This window comes from Acipenser ruthenus, chromosome 7 (genome assembly GCF_902713425.1).
Source record: "Acipenser ruthenus chromosome 7, fAciRut3.2 maternal haplotype, whole genome shotgun sequence".
In the NCBI taxonomy this organism is placed as follows: Eukaryota; Metazoa; Chordata; class Actinopteri; order Acipenseriformes; family Acipenseridae; genus Acipenser; species Acipenser ruthenus.
The window spans coordinates 45,315,762-45,332,829 of record NC_081195.1 but is presented as its reverse complement, the minus strand read 5'-3'; the positions used below and the strand labels follow the sequence as shown (position 1 = coordinate 45,332,829).

General features: G+C 37.1%; 2 protein-coding genes across 9 annotated transcripts; one reads left to right on the top strand and one right to left on the bottom strand.

The window, feature by feature from the left end:
- The first annotated feature begins 29 nt into the window (after positions 1–29).
- Positions 30–1,484, top strand: LOC117416095 (electron transfer flavoprotein regulatory factor 1-like). The gene is made up of 3 exons (XM_034027147.2): positions 30–118; positions 534–602; positions 1,119–1,484. Exons 2-3 carry the CDS (start codon positions 558–560, stop codon positions 1,335–1,337), a joined length of 264 nt encoding a protein of 87 aa, XP_033883038.1. The 5' UTR covers positions 30–118; positions 534–557; the 3' UTR covers positions 1,338–1,484.
- Positions 1,485–3,377: 1,893 nt separating this feature from the next.
- LOC117416092 (uncharacterized) lies at positions 3,378–16,538 on the bottom strand. 8 transcript variants are annotated; one of them, XM_059027085.1, is made up of 12 exons: positions 14,321–14,550; positions 11,953–12,059; positions 11,434–11,635; positions 11,216–11,303; positions 10,361–10,982; positions 9,884–10,035; positions 8,099–8,164; positions 7,768–7,945; positions 6,440–6,540; positions 6,181–6,302; positions 5,871–5,970; positions 3,378–3,850 (listed from the first exon to the last, which is right to left on the bottom strand). In XM_059027085.1, the coding sequence occupies exons 3-12, from the start codon at positions 11,589–11,591 to the stop codon at positions 3,797–3,799; spliced, it is 1,641 nt and encodes a 546-aa protein (XP_058883068.1). In that variant the 5' UTR covers positions 11,592–11,635; positions 11,953–12,059; positions 14,321–14,550; the 3' UTR covers positions 3,378–3,796. The 8 variants fall into 8 exon arrangements, 7 of the variants coding, with proteins under 7 accessions (XP_058883068.1, XP_058883066.1, XP_058883070.1 ...); XM_059027083.1 differs by having other exon boundaries at positions 14,335–14,550; XM_059027087.1 differs by lacking the exons at positions 11,953–12,059; positions 14,321–14,550 and adding an exon at positions 16,405–16,538.
- Between the last annotated feature and the right edge of the window lie 530 nt (positions 16,539–17,068).

Here is a 17,068-nt window from a genome sequence, read left to right as displayed (position 1 = left end):
TGGATCATGCGTGCCCGCGCTGAGGCAGTCGCATCGCAAGGCGAGAGCGCGACAGCCAGGATCGATTTGCGGCTTTGTTTACCAGAAATTAAGGGACGAAGGGCAAGGTGTTCAGAAGGTACTGGTAAAGTATTTGCAGATATACATTTAAACCCGGACTACAAAACAACGGGTTTATTTATGCATTGTCGAATTTTAAGTTTTAAAACATGCTTTTGAGTTTTGTAAACTCCTGATAATTGGCCAATACAGTAATACTTTATTGACAGTATGCTTTATTGTGATTTCCATATTTACAGTAATGTGGAATACCCTGAAATGAATTTTGCTAGTCTTAAGTTATTATGGTCAGGTGCTATTTAAGCAGGTACACTTTACTGAAGCAACTCAAATATAAAAACAAGTTCAAATAAATCTTATGCTTGTTTGTTTAAGTGACGGGTATATCACGAATAGCAATTTGTAACTAGCTTTAGTTTAAATAATGTTGGGAAACACAACAAGTTTCCGATTTCTTTTGTGCATCATTTCAGTGCTTGATGATTTGAAGGTTGACAATGGCCAATCCCTTAAGAAGTGAAGTCGTAAGACTTTATAAAAATGTAAGTGCTTTGCTCCTCCTATGAAAAAAATATGACAATTCACAAAAATGTACTGCCACATTAAAAGTACTGTTTTGTTTTCTTTTTTAATCTTTGTGCTAAAACTAACAGTAGGAACTGATGTATAATAACAGAACAGCTTGCAGAAAAACAGTAACAGGGTAATGAGATAAAGTTAAAAAATGAACTTACAGAGGGAAATAACTGGGAATCAGCTGTAAAATCATTATCATTACCAATCCATGTTAATTTGAGAATTCAGTTGCGCTTAACCCTATGGTGTCCACTAACAGGAAGTTGATAAGGGGAAGACTTATCAATATAATGTGTCAAGTCAGATGAAATATTGAGACCATCTCTAGTTTAACTGAAGCAAAACAATGTTTAAGTTCAGAACGACATTGGAATAAATGTATAGGTTTATTATATATCGACATGATTTGAATCCAAGTCACTGGCTTTTATTTTATTTAAGTTTTGTACATCTGTTAAAATACTGTGTCTTTCTCATTTAAGTTGCTATACCTTGGGAGAGAATACCCTAAAGGAGCTGACTACTTCAAAGATCGTCTCAAGATGGCTTTCTTGAAAAACAAGGGTGTCACAGACCCTGAAAAGATCAAGGAACTAATAGGGCGTGGAGAGTATGTTATAAAGGAATTGGAGGCTTTGTATTACCTTCGAAAATACAGAGCCATGAAGCAGCGGTATTATGAGGAAGGGAAAAAGGAATGACTTGCCTTAATTGACACGCATTTTCAAGTTGAGAAACTCTTTTATAAAGTGCATTCATTTTAATTTAGGATGCCACACTAATACGCAAGAACCACTGTACCTCATTTTAATGGCATTGTTGCAAACAGTAAACCTCGTGTATTGTTACTGTGTAATCTTCCTATTATTTCTGTCCAATTACCACATAACAGATCTGTGTTTTATTTTTATTTACTCTACAGGGAGGTGCACTGCATGAAATGTTTGCAGCACACCACTAACATCCTTGACATCAGTTGTGAGTTACAGAAGTTATAATTGATATGGTTTGCAACCAGCCACTTTTGCTTTTGTTCTGCAGAGTGCCATCCAGAAACCAAAACATGTGCCAGGGTGGATACAATTCATATTATAACCACTACACATTTGCTAGATATTTTGAAAGTTTAAACTTTATTTGTACTTGTTATGACATTTCGTTAACATTGTTCTTCCATTTGTTATGAATTTTTACTTGTATACATTAAACTCAGAAAATCACAGAATCGAAATTCAAATTCTAAATCTAAAAATGTATTAGGGATGGGATAGATGTCTGGTTTCCATCATGTTACATAAATGAGTTTGATGAGAAATGGCACAACAGAATGGTTTTCAAAAGGGGGAAAAATTTAATGAAATTTGGGACTACAGTTTGTCCATTTGGAAAGTGTGTAATTTAGTAATTTACTTAAAGTTGCAAACTTCTTGTGTGGTCGACAAGTTCTTGATTCATCCATTTTGAAAAGCATTCTGCAAATTCGTGCTTGAAACAAAATAAAAATCATAAAATAAAATGCCGATACTATTAACTTAGAACAAATGTTTTTTTATGAAAATTGTAAGAGAAAAGTATAGGTGTAGGTTTGTGCTTGTTTGTTATATTCAGTATTTCAGATGAAAATGTACAAGTAATGGAACTAATAGTCCTATAAATTAGCAGAATACATTTCAGGGTATTCCACCTTGATTCCAAGGCTGAAATCACAATGTTTTCTAGGTTTCTAATTTAAATTAAACAATGTCATACTATTGAAGCTTGTCTTCAGGGTAATTAGTTGCAAAAAGAGCATTGCATGATCACTGAACTAAGTAGACTTTCTACCGTATGGTGCATGTATGATGATACTTTACTATACAAGCGGCAACTTGACCCTTCCAAGTTCTTCTCGATAGTTATGCCTGCTTGGAATATCATAGCATTCATACACTTGCACTGAAGACGTGAAAAGAATGGCTCATAGTTTTTGCAATGAAAACCACGTATTCTATATGACAAATGTCTCCATCATGTAGCACGAAACAGAGCTTTGAAGATCACAAGTAAACCAAAGGCATACATTTGACAGTTTGAACAAGTATAACTTTTATGCAGGTTTTACTGTGAGAAAGTTGCATTATCCAGTTATAGAGTATGAGCATTAAATCCCAAAATGACTTAATTTATGGTTTACGATCAAAGAGACCAGGGTTAAGGTTCGAATCCAGGCTATGTCACAGCCGACTGAGACTGGGGGTCCTAGGGGGCGGCGCTTAATTGGCCGAGCACCGCCCGGCTAGGGAGGGCTTAGGTCGGCATGGGAATCCACGGTTCACTGCACATCGCTGTGGCCGATAGGGTGCCTGTAGTTCTGCAGTAGAGCTGCCAGACCTGTGTTGTCCTCCGGCACTATGGGTCTGGTGGCTTCACTGTGGATCCGCAGTGCGAAAAATGACGGAGGACGTGTGTTCCAGCCTCCGTTTCCCCGAGTCAGCAGGGGGGTTGCGAGCGGTGAGTCGAGGATACAGATAATAATTGGGCATACAAAACCGGGGAGAAAAACCAGGGTAAAGAATTGGCGACAACTAAATAAAAAAAATAAGAAAACAGGGCTAGATTATTATTATTATTTTAAAAAACGGTTTAAAAGATAATTCAAAATCACCAAGAAACAACCTCGGGAGATTTCGGATATTAAACAAAAACATATAAAAAAATGTCTTTCATGATACAAAAAAATGAAACACTTAACAAGGACAAAACAGAGTTTTATTTTTCTTTTATTTTTTGCCAAACAGTTTATATAAAATTGGCATATTGTACCAATGGTGCAAAAGCATCACCAAAGAGGTGGTAAAAAAAGTAGTACAAGTGTTAAAATACATAAAACAAGAGCCCCCAAAATGACCAAACATTTAACACTACAGAATAAATTAGGCAAAAGTGATTTACCAACTTGAAGCTTTAAAGCTGATAACTGACATTAAAGCTCCTTTTGTATCTTTGATTTAAATGTTACAATTAAAACAAAAACATTCAATGGTCATATAATACCTTCCTCAATCCAGTTCGGATATGGAGGCATTAGCTGGTTAAAGTATCCTGAGGTTAAAAGTAGTTAAGGTATCAAATCAGCCCAGGTTGCAGAAAATGGCTCCTGATACTTTTTCCAATGAGGTTTTCACATTACATCTGTTGTAACATCCACTCTGCAGATGGGACAAGTTGCATTTTCCTGGAAAGAAGCAAGTACAACGTAAATATTTATTTGGATTGACTTGTATTTTCCCAAAAAAAAAAAAAAAAGCCAATATTGACCTGGAAATTTTGGGTGCAACTTTGACAGTTCTGGCAAAATCAGTTCTTACAAATGAACATTAAAAGTATTACTTTACCTTTGCTGTATCCCAGGTTGTCATTATCGTTGCAATACATTTTTCAACATAATCCTGATTGTTTTGGTATTTTTATTCACATGTTATAGGTAAATACAGTAGGGAATTGCTTTTTTTTCAACTTTTACTTGGGGAATAAAAGTTTTTCTTAGAAACATCTCAGTGTATCCAGATCATGCTCCCTTCTGCAATAATGCTGGTATATTGTGGGAACATAAAAACAGCATTCCTGCAAGAGGGAGGATGATCTGGACACATTACAATGTTTAGATAATAAATTCACCTGGTGATTACTCCCGAGTAAATGTATGTTCCCAGTTGATTTGATTAAAAGATTAAAAAAAAAGAGTTGACAATGTTTTTTTAAATATAACCCTGAAATAGGGTCAATACGGGACACAGCAAAGGTAATGTAACATGTTTCATTGTAACACTAAATTGAGAGAGGATAGATTTTCCCCATGGCATTTTTTTTTCATTAGTACATAGAAAGTTATGATTACTATTTTTATCACAACGTAGGGGCCAATTCAGGTAACTTTCGGCTGAACAAAAAACTTTAGGAAAAATAATTCAAGTAATAAACAGAACTAATGTAGAAATTAAATACCCATATGGTGGTTCAGCTGCAGAATCGTAAAAATGAATAAGTTATAAGCACTTGCTTCTAACCACCAGACCCACAGTTTATGAGGCATATTGAAATCAATACAATATAGCTGACAATTTAGTCTGGACTTTGTAATAAAATCAAAGTAATTGTGAAATAACGTATTATAATCCTGTTGAGTGCTTGAAACACTGATGAAAGTCATTCTACACATCATATTATTTACACTACATTTCTCAGGCAGAATGACTATACCACCCTGAGAGTGACGGTGCAAAAAATTTTGTAAAAAATGTGTGTATTCTAAGCTCTCTGCACAGATCAGTGACCATTGGCACAGATGCTAAATGAAAGCCAGAGACTGCTGCATTTCACAACACAACAAAGTACAGAGTGGATATACTGGATCAAATGGCACGACTGTATTCTGTCAAAGGTGGTACTCGCAGGTGGTCTGTGGCTGTTTTTTATAATGTTTTGGATCTAGCAGCCATCAACGCTTTGGTTTTGTACAAGGAGTGCACCGACAACACAATCACTCGGAGGGACTTAATTTTGAAGCTAGCCCTGGAGCTACAACCGAAACATTTTGATAAGAGTAACGAAAGCCGGCTGGTAAATGCCCCTCAACCTTCAGCCAGTGCTGCACCGGCACACGGAATAAAAGACAATGCCAGGTTGCTAAATGCAATAAAAACAGAACTTTTGATGTCTGCGCCCGTTGTGAAAAGGCAGTATGTGGCAAATGCACTGGTACAGTTTTCTGGGTAGATTGTACTTAGAAAGCTGTAATAGAACTCTGAACAGAATCTTTGAACTGTTTCACTCAAAGCGCTTTCACATTGCATAAGTTATGTTATATTTTTGTTTTATGCTACTATTATAACTAGTTATTTATGTTTTATAATTGTATATGTGCATACAGCTTTCTACACCTGTTTACACAGAAGTTTATTGCGTAGTTTATTTTATTACAGTTTTTCATGTTTATGTACATTATATGTGCTCTTTTTGAAAAAAAATAAGAGTTTAATTTTCTGTGTAAATATGGTGTTTCTTAATTCATAAATAAAAATATTAAGTTGTATCCGATTGTTTGTTTTTAATTTTCATATTGAAGCCATTTTAAAATGGAGCCGCACACTTTGCGGGTGCGGCAGCTGTATGTAGTTCGAAATCTTGGCGGTTCTAGTGTTAAAGCAATTTAATTACCAGTATAATTCTATGTATTTATGAATAAAACAGCCTACCTGTAACCAGCGATCAATGCATGGCACGTGGTAATCATGAAGACAAGGCAGCATCCTTAGCTGCTCTCCTTCCGTGTAGCTGCAGAAGCAGATCTGACAGCTAAACACAAAAATTAAATACAGATTCATTACTAAACCATGACAGGTTTACATTTTTATTGATATCCCCCATCCCCCCCCCCCCCCCAGGATTAATGAATATTTACATTTTTTGCCTTAGAAAAGTAAAATATTTTAAAAAAGGCATACTATACACACTAATGCTAAATTTACCCCAGAATCCAGGACTGTGTCTGTAAAGTCTACTTACTCAGTTTTTCCAGCAGCATAGACAGGGTTGAACAGTTTTGTAGGTAAGCGGTTGATCTCTCCCTTGCTTAGAGTCTTCTTCCCCAAGGCTGTACCCTGACTCTCCTCAAAAGCTAGAAGTGCCTACCATAAAGAAGACCACAAAACAAGAACCTCAGTCTCTAAAACAAAAAAAAAACAAGTATTCAACAAAAACAAACTGGTTTAATATGTTAGAAATCACACCAAAGACTAATTTATTTTTGCAAACAGACTATTACCTCATAATTGTCCCCCTGACTCTCATCAAGCAGATCTTGAATGTGCTGCCTTTGCCTTGAGCGCCTGGATCTTCCATTTCCACGAGAACGGGTAGGCCTGTCTAAACACAAACATTCTGTTTCAACTAAATATGTAACAATACAAAGAATAACAAATTTTACTTAGAAACGTATGCTGGGTTTTCTTACAGTATTTGCCTGGTTAGTGGTTCACAAACAATTTAGATTAACACCAAACCCAATTCAAAACCGCAAGTATTGCTTATGGGTAGGGCTTCCGATTTTCAGTTTTAACAGATAAACACTGATAAAACTCCCCCAGTACAAAAAATTAAATTAAATTAAATAAATAGGTGTATATCCAATAAACACTGGAAAAACAATGGAAATGGTACTCAATTCATGTTGACTTGACCCCTTTCCCAGTGCACTTAGTTATGCAATGTCCCTCCTTCCTGACTTGTATCTAGCATGGATTCGTTCTGAATACTTTAAGCCCACCACATCTACTGAGTGGCAGCAAATTCCTACATTTCTATTGGAGACTCCACAGACAGGAAGGATTGTACACACTTGCGAGATTTAAAACGAGATTACAATTAGGAGTGCTCTTGCTCGCAGGATTTAAAACAATTACAAATTGAAATTAAAAAAGGTGTCTAGACACAAAACCCCCTAGAAGAATATGCCTGTGTGACCATAAGGATTTCATTGTGGAGGACAGAAAAGGAAAGAAGGTACAAGTACTGTCAAGTTACTATACATATTGTGCCAGGAAAAAACACCCAAGAATTTGGGAAAATAATAAATCTCATACAGTACATAAAAAGCAAAAACCTGAAAAACACGATTTTAGGGTATCTATAAACGGGGCTTTCATTTTTGATATACGGTTACTTTCCAAAATGCTTGAGCGTTTTTTTTTTCTGTCAAAATATGTATCTAATTTTAAATCTCGCAAGTGGAGTCTCCAATAGAAATGTAGGAATGTTCTGTCATTCAGTAGTTGGGTCGGGTTTAAAGTACTGAGAACGAATCAATGATAGATGCAAGTCAGGAAAGCGGGACATTGCCCAGCAGTACTGGGAAATGTATTTATTATTATTTTTATAGTAAGTTTTATTTTTTTTTTTAATGGGAAAGTCAACATGAATTGATTAACCACTTCCAGTTTTTCCGGTGTTTACTGGCAATCCACCGATTTAATTTTGTTTGTATCGGGGGTGTTTTATTGGGTTTTATCTGTTAAAACCGAAAATCAGAAGCTCTACTTATACATGAAAACACCCCTGAACATGCCAACCAAAGAAATAAAACTATGCACTTACTGTATCCTGTGGCTTGGTGAACAACCATGAGACAATGTTCCAAATCATTGGGAATCCCCCCTGTCATGGAGTTTTCACTACACCCAAATCTCCTACAATAACCTACATGACTGGAAGCAAATGCATAACATCCTGGAATACCGCAGAACCCTGTTGAATCACTGGCCCCGAACGTGGGCTAAAAAGAAATGAGAAAAGTAAATGTAGCAGTAATAAATAACCACAATTTTATAGACAACTTAAACAAAATAAGTGGCAGTAGCATGTGTAGTTAGGAGAACATGCAAGTTAAACCCGTAACATGGAAAATATATACATGTACTGTACTTACTGCTCGATGCCTCATAGATGGACCTTGCCCAACTGCAGGTTGTTGTTCTTCACTGTCAAACTGTGCCTGTTAAACCAAGAAACAAAAAGCCTTGTGCTTATCAAGCAATGCAACAGAGGATAGGTACACTGCTGCAGTTTTCAGTTTTGCCTATGTGTTATACAAGCCCCCTCAATTGGTATTTGGTATGAATTAGAGGTGCACTGATAAAGATTTTCTTGGCCGATAACGACAGCCAATATCGGTATCCAATCGGTATCAGCTGATATGGGCAGATAAGCTATTGTAAACTACTAGAACATGAGATAGGACCTACATTTAAAACTGTTTTATAAATATAGATGTTAAAAACAGATATCGTTTACTTGTATTTATGACAAAAATGAACAGGTATTGTTTACTTGTTGCATTTACTTCAGAAAATGAATACAAAGAATAACATAGTATTATATTGTGCTTGACAGCAATTTATACATTTGTTTTACGAGTCACACAAAAACAACATTTTGCATTTGTACTAGTAAAAACTTCTGTAGAAAAACATATAATGTGACATTAACTTTTATAGCCACTTGCTGTCAAACATTGCGTATTATAACTTGTACCTATACTTACAGTAGAAAAAAAAATGTAGCCTACACAACAACTTCTGTTGAATTCTTATTTTAAGCATAAACTGCAACACAACTTAAATTGTTCACTTAACCAAAAAAAAAAAAAAAAATTCTAAAATATTACAAAATTCAGTCAAACTTGAATTTGTTACTTAAAAGACGGCACAATATCAAGTTCTGCTTCAAAATGCTGCCGAATACACCCGCAACCAATGCAGATTAAGCAAGATAAACAAATTACAAAAGGTCATTTTGAAGTACATTATATAATAATAACTTAAACCATCAACCTAAAAAAAGACGATAAAAAAAACATCACAATAATATTTTACTCGCAGTTCATCGTTGGATTTAATGTAGCATCAAGTCTGTTCTGCTGCACACAACTCGGCTATCCTATTGTTGTCTTCAGATATTTAAAAAAAATTTCAAACACTGCTCTTTTGCGATGTATTTACTGCAGGTTGATCGCACATTACACAGCACTGCAAGGAAAAGTACTGCCTCAGTGTTCTAGAAAGCACACCAAACCAAACATTAAATTCTGTGCTGCAAGAAATTGAAGCATGAATATCAGTGTACATTTCAGCTAAAATAACAAACTGCTGATAGCCTATTTTGTTCCTTATATAGGTGCCATGCCGATAGGCTAGTCCACCCCTAGTATGAATTGGTATGCAACACAGCATAAAGGAACAGAAAATTAATTTTATAAAGACATTTTCCTTTGTGGAAGCAGTTTAAAGATGTTAACTTTTCAAATGAAACATTCCAATTACAAACTTATCAGAGAATATCAGTGTTTGTGAAGCAAAAAAGGAATAAATCAGTTTTAAACAGTACAAAACCAGCATAAACCAATTAGGATAATCGCCTGGATCCACTGACCCTGATAAGCACAAATCTTGGACTAACCTTTCCTTACCCAGTCAGGTATTCTATACAAAACTGTATGCAAATCTTTAAGTACACTGAGCTAACAAAATGATCCCACTAAATATTACCTGTTATTAATTTGTCATTTTGAATGTCTCACTTTTTGCTTTATCAAAAGAGGATTCAATATTTTAATGGCGTGAATTAAAGGTTAAACACAGTGACACCAGGCACTATGTATAAATAAACTGCAGTGCATTATCAGTGCTCTCAAGTTTGAGCAAGTCCCACTTACCTGGAGGCATCGAGCAAAGGCTTCATCTTCTTCCATCTGAGCATTTCGAACCACAGCTTCATTGCCAGTTTCATCATCGCTGATTAATATTTCTGCCTCATCGTTAATCACCAGCAGCGGGGGCTTGCTCCTCTGGGAGCTGGAATTCTGACCTACATATCAACAGATTATCCCTCATTACTGCAGGGCTCCCAATAACAACTTGCCTATGCAGTCCTTTAACTAGTGTGCAAAACCAAATAGGCCTAGAAGAAAAATATTTGCCACATGGAGATGTTTGAAATTTGTGAAAGGCACCTCATTTATCTCATTCCTAAGAGCTTACTTTACAGACCTTCTCTAAACAGCATTGGCATTAGTAGGAACAATAAATGGTGCAATGAGTTAAATCAACTAGCCTAGCCTAATGTAGATAAAACAGTTTTGAATGACCTCATTGACAAAGATTAACATTTCTATATATTTAAATATCCTTACCCTGTGACAGATTGGCTGGCCTTTCCAACATATCAATCCATTCAGAATTTGCTATTTCCAATACAGAGCAGGGGGCTGAAGTAGGAGCGCTACTGTTAGAACCACCATTAAACGGATCTGCTGCAGGATCTAAAGTTGGAGAACTCAAGCCCTGCTGAGCCGTAGGGGAAGCTGGAACAGTCTTTGATCTGGATTTAGAACGCGACTTCCCCTTGCTTCCTCTTTGGTGACTCTTTACATCAGATTCCCCTTTCCTCCTGGTGCACCTGGGCTGGCCCGAACCTTCCTTCAAAAGTAATGAAGCAGCAGATATTTTCTCTCCTGCCACCGGGAACGTTTCAGAGGAAAACGGCATGCCAAGCGCGCCAGGGAACATGTTTGGCCAGTGATGGTTAGAGGTAGACTGTCCTGTGTCTAACAAGCGGGAAGCAGGCATGAATCCATTGTACAGTGCAGCTTTTCCACAGGACCCCCTCCTGCAGCTTGCCTCTTTACTGTCCTTGCTGCTGGACAACTGCAATGCATCAACTGGACACAGCCTCTGTCGTTTCGGTTTCTGGTGGGAGGGAGTCTTGGGCAGTGCACTTTCATCTTCCTTTATATCAATTGCTTTACTCAATCCCTGATTTTAAAAAAGCATACATTCAAGACAATACCCATACAGTTTCACAGCCACATCTATTCTGTTCAGAACAGATTACATTCAACAATAAAAATGAAAACTTGTACTAAGATTGCCCTTCAAGACTGTCACCCTGGTCTATGCTGCTATTTACAGAATATAAAGCCCTTGCTTCTCAGCCCTCCAATACCCACAACCTTGGCCCACACCTTTTAATTAATAATTGTACTTACATTCTTGCGTTTTCCTTCACTGATGATATTTCTATTGCAGGATGGCTTTAATTCCTTGTGCCTCTTACTTATTTTTGAGAAAACTGGGCTGAAAATGTAAACAATGGAGCTTACAAGAAAGTACTGTAACATCCATGCAAAAATAACTTTAGTGATTATCAATGCGATACCACCACACATAGGATTTGTTGTGCTCACACTACTTTTCATTTGCTTACCTTGGCGTTTCAGGAATAACATAATCTGCATCATCAAAACTGCTGTTACCGGAGGAATCGAATAAATAGCCCGTGTTCAGGGAGTCAGGGCTGCCTCCCCCAGACATCAAAAATGAGCAGGAAGCATTTCCATCAGATTCTTCAAGCAAAGAGTTCATTGCTCCTGCCTGGTTGTATTCTCACTCTTTACTTTAAGCATAAACTATACAGGTTATTAAAAGTAAAAAAAAAAAATGAAAAAGTCACGTTAGAACAACCTTCATACGTAAATTTGCTCTGTTTTTTCACAACTTTTGGAAAGACCTGCAACATAAAAAGGGCAAAATGTGTAATTAGAAGAAAATAGAATTCAGAACATGTCACGCAACTTTTTTGACAGACTAAACCTGAAAGCTGATCTGAAACCTTGGCTTAGGCCGTGTTCACACTGGGTCCGTTTAGAGGGTTTGGTCTGCACTCGGTGCGGTTTGGTACGTTTGGTGTGAAGTGTGAACAACATAGTCAACTTGGGAAACAAACCTCTTTAGGTACAGTTGGCAAATGAACCTGAAGTAGTACAGTGGTGGCGTTCTTGTAGCGTAAGTTTCTGCAGTTCTAGACAGAATCTTGACATCACTCAACTCCACCTGCAGAAATATGCACAGACCAGCACATCTTTGAAAAGTTACTGCGGAGACTGGTTGCAGCTGTGAACCAAAGATATCACCAGTGACCTGCTAATCATAATGTAAATAACTACAGCTGCCCCTTTGTTTACAGAAGCAAACTACATCAATTTTTAAACAAACAATGTACTAAATCCATAAGTGATGCATAATGTTACAATAAAGTTAATGTTAATTACATTAAACTGACTCTGTATAGGTAGATAATCCAGACAAATATAAAACGTTTAAAAATGATCAACCATCATTAATACATTGAATATTATTTATATTGGTGTTTACTCTTAATGGTTAAGCGATTCAGAGAGGAGTGGTAAATTGTCTAGCGACTTAGAATGTCTAAATAGCGACATCTAGCGACTTTCTGCTTTGTGGTGTAGGCAACACAGGCTGGACGTCACCGGAACAGAAGTTTAACAGCAGCTACAGTTTTACTTGCTAGAAAGACCGGTGAGTACTAGAACCAAAAAACATTACACAAACGTATGTTAATAGGACACCGTGAGTTAGTACAGTTAAATGTGTCATGCAATAGTTTGAAAATACGTTAAAGAAGCTACGTATATGTTTTCACATTTTTTGAATTACTTTTTATAGGTTGCTTGTGTTGTGCAATGTTCAAAATCAGACGATGGAAAACTCACATTTTTCCAAGTAACATGCATACTTTCCGTTTTATTTATTGCTTTATTTTAAAAGCTGTTTATGACTCAAGGACGGGTGAGGTCTGATATCTGACGATTAACTCGAGGAGGGGGTAAGGTCTGACGATTGACTCGAAGAGGCGTGATTGAGGATATTGTTATTGATGCGTGAGACTTGAGTGGGGGGTGCCTGATACTTGAGTCCAGTAAGGGTGATGGCTGAGGATGTCCTAAATGGACGCCGTACTTGAGTGCTCAGTACGGCCCCGGCGAGGCTCCGTTGTACAGTGGAAAAGAGACATTATATTCATAATTTACATCACGTGCAAGAGATTTTTACTTTAAATGTCTAAATGAAAAGAAACAATGAAATTGCATTATGAATAAATGTTAAAATACAGTATTTTAAATACGAGTCAATTATTTCCCTGCTTTTTATTTGTAAATTAAATGAAAAGTAAGGAAATCACATGTTATCACAAGGCGAGAATTTCTTTGCCACAGCAGCTTAGTGAGAAACCACAGGAGACTCCCTAAGCTTCAAGAGTTCAACGTGGTTTACGCAAGTCACAGCGTTAACACATACTGCAATGTGTGCTACGCGAACCTGTCTTGCTCTGATAAGCGATCTACATTCATCATTTGAAAGTACTGTATCCCATCCCAATTAAACGAATTGACGTCCCAAAATACATAAATAGCATGAGTAAGTTATGCCTCATTTAAGCAGAAATCTCGATTATCGGTAACCCGATTAGGCGGGCGCCGACTGTAATGGAAAAACACCAGTGTTAAGTTCAATAAACTGTGGATCTACTGTACAATAAAAAATACGCATATTGTGTAAGGCTCTGTAATGTTATATCCCTTGTTCTTGTGTATTTTGCTGCCATCAAGAAATAACTACTGCACAGTAAAGTGCAAGAAAATTGCGGCTCTCGGCCATATGAAAATGTTGGTATGCGGCTCGCAGGGTCAGAAAGTTTGGCCATCCCTTGTTATATCAACGAACCCAGTGCACTTGCTAACTGAATTGTGTTCAAACGAACTCGGTCCTGCAAAAAATAAATTTTTAAAAAAAAATGGAAAAGTACAAAAAAAAACTTTACCTCACATCTAAGCCAACAAAGTCCCCATCGCCCTACACAACAAGTACATGCTTTTGCAGAGAGCTTTGCCAGCACTTAAGAATTATGTTTTTCTTATATTTATGTTGTGATAAACTACAATATTCAGGTTGGTAAAATGATAATCGCCTAGTTAAGAAAAGGCACGAGTTTATATTTTCTAAACATTACTTCACTAAACACATAAAATCATGTAGCACAATCATGACCGCTGTTAACGGTCAAATAAGCTACAGTACACATTTTAAAATTGTATTTTGTTCATGCTTGATAACATATTTCAAATCGTGAGTCACATCTATGAACAGTGTACGTAGACTACTGATCCGGCATCAAACTGAAATGCAGGAACGACCTCTTTATAGGATCGCCGCATATCATATAAATAAAGCTATTCTCTGTTACATTTGAACATTTACAGTATATTTTTTACAATATTAAAGCAACATACTTTCAGTATCATACCTTCTCGCTACTGCACTGGGTTGAACAAACAATATTGCTTCTGCTCAGCCGGGATTGGAGAATATAAAAGTTCGTCACATCCGATATTTTTGAAGCAATATCAACCAATCAATCCTTCTATACCCCTGGCAAAGATATTAAAAGATACTCGACCTCCCTCGAGGTTCAATGGAGACTTCCGCGACGCTGCGCGCAAAGGATTCTGGTATATAGAGAGAGTTCGGGAGATTTTCCATGGATTGTCAATGGAGCCTTGAAAAAAAATGCTGTTTTTTTTTTGTGCAAATTTTCGCTTTGTTAAAAATGGATCAAACTTTTGAAGTAGATTTAACATTTGCGCAAGGTTTATTGAAGAAAACGGCAGCAATAGCAAATTATGATAGTACGTATTTATTATGAAAAAGGCTGTGTTCGGAGCACTGGCCCGTTCTGTGGCGCATGCGCAGAAATATAGAGCAACACATGCCAGTACAAATACTTTTGCCTTTTGGCACAGCATTCACAAGGGTAAAGGGATCTTCACACTATCGTTTCGCTGCTATTTTTGTATTCAGACCTGCGTGTCAAATATCACAGGCAAGATGGGAGAACGTCTGATTATAGCAGTGCAGAAAGGTGGAGAATCGGGGGCCAAGCAACTCAGCTGGTGGAGAACAGGGGGCCAGTGCAACGTTCTTCTGTGTCGGTTAATGGAACGGTCTGCCTGTGTCAGAGTTACTGCTTCAAAAAAAAAACTGCAGTTATATCGGATATCTCCGTATACAACATCATTACCATAAGTGATATTGCTGCAGACCCGCTTATGGACATTTATTTATTTAAAAAGTTTAATATACTCTGAGTAAACTTTTCCAGTGTGAGAAATGTCATAAGGGTATGAGTATGATAAAGAACAGCTACACACAATGTGTGGGATATATCTGCCGATGTCCGAATCGTGACCGTCGTGCTAAAAAACAGTTTTGTCTGAAAGCTACATTCAAACCACTCGCTTAACCTTCTGAAAATATTGTTTCTGATTTATTTCTGGGCTTGTAAGTCACCTGTCACCATCACTGCTCATGGAAACTGATGCAGGACCCCATGCTGCTCGGTGGCCCGGGTTGTGTGAATCAGATTGATGAGTGTATAATTTATGGTCTGGGCGATGTATAGATGTGGTCGCAACCTGGGAAAGCCCGATAGGTGGGTATTTGGCATTTACCAACCAGATATCCAGCTGGGGTACCTCACCTTTGTTGAGCAGCGAGATGCTTTAACACACCTACCGATCATCACCAAAGTAGTGAGACCGGGGACTGTGCACAGTCATTTGTGGTAAGCATACCAACGCATTGCAGCCCTATTTGGTAATCCCGGTGTGCTGACAATCTGAGCTACCCTGATTGAAACAGTATAGCAGAAGTTCATTCAAAGGCAGTAAACTATAACCGAGAAGCTTGTAGTCTATAGTGTCTACACATTTTTTGGAAAAAAAAAATATGTTTTTTTTAAAGGATTTTTAATACTATAAATCAGGTGATGCTTTGCGATGCGTCTGCGAGTTAAAGACCGTGGATCAGAGGGGGTGTACCATCTGATGGGGTGCACGTTTCCATGCTACACCAGTTTTGGATAGCCCATACATGCTTTCCTATCTATAGTTAATAGCAATATTGACCGTATTTGATACCTGTACAAAGCTATAAGCTAATATATTACAATTGACCTAAAATGTTAGCTCGGATTTATGGGCGTGTATCGAAGAGGGAGGAAGTAAAGTCCAAAAAATATCACGGCGCATGCAAATTTTGTGTGGGCATGCGTACTTTGTGTAGATAGCTTTGTCAGAACACCTGTTATATTCATAAAACCGTCAGCCCCGGACACGGGAGTCCACACCAACAACGTGGAGAATTACTGGGCCATTGTCAAGATGCATTTCTAAATATTCTGCATCATATAGGAGACATTGTTGCCAAGTCTCACGAGAAAAGCGGCACTGCCTTCCAAAACAGTAGTTCTAGTTTTGCTGCATATAACATTAAATTACACATTAAACATTAAAATAATACATTTGTGTGTACTTACATTATTAAAATAGGTCATCCTCGCTCTCTCTCTCTCTCTCCGTCTTCCATGGTGTCTGTTGCGGTTGCCTCAACGTTGTACATTCCTGCGCAACCCGCGACTCAAAACACGTTACTTATAATATCTACATTGACAGTCATTGCGTTTACTGTATTAAAAAAAAAAAAAAAAAAAAAAAAAAACAGGATGCATCGAAATGATTGCGTTTGGTAGTCCTGTCTGTACTTCTAATTTTGTTTAAACAATGTTTTTGATGCCATTAACATTGTTGAGATTATTTGTTGCCAGTAACACAATTTGAGATTATATAAATATAAACACCATTTTTTTTTTACTTAAACACGATTAAAGAAATGATTTTAAAAAAAAAATTCTAATTGAACCTACTATTTTTATGTCTATATTTCTAGTACGTTCAATTAGAATTTTTTGTAGCGTTTTTTTTTTTTTAAATATGACTTATATTGTAACACTTGAATGTATTTGTATTTGCTTGCGATTGTAAGTCGCCCTGGATAAGGGCGTCTGCTAAGAAATAAATAATAATAATAATAATAATCGTGATTAATTAAAAAATCAGTACTTACCGCTTTTCTCTCAGGAGGGAGTTACAGAGGAGGGAGCACATAACGACTCCTTTTTGCCTGATGTACGAAGATGTCCT

What these genes read in the sequence shown, in the direction of transcription:
- LOC117416095 (XM_034027147.2), top strand. Translation starts at nt 558, where the DNA reads ATGGCCAATCCCTTAAGAAGTGAAGTCGTAAGACTTTATAAAAAT. An exon ending in TCGTAAGACTTTATAAAAAT is followed by an intron (nt 603 to 1,118) that starts GTAAGTGCTTTG and finishes TTCTCATTTAAG; the next exon opens with TTGCTATACCTTGGGAGAGA.
- LOC117416092 (XM_059027087.1), bottom strand. Translation starts at nt 11,591, where the DNA reads ATGAACTCTTTGCTTGAAGAATCTGATGGAAATGCTTCCTGCTCATTT. An exon ending in TCACCAAGCCACAGGATACA is followed by an intron (nt 6,541 to 7,767) that starts GTAAGTGCATAG and finishes GTTTGTGTTTAG; the next exon opens with ACAGGCCTACCCGTTCTCGT. An exon ending in GCATTGATCGCTGGTTACAG is followed by an intron (nt 3,851 to 5,870) that starts GTAGGCTGTTTT and finishes GCTTCTTTCCAG; the next exon opens with GAAAATGCAACTTGTCCCAT.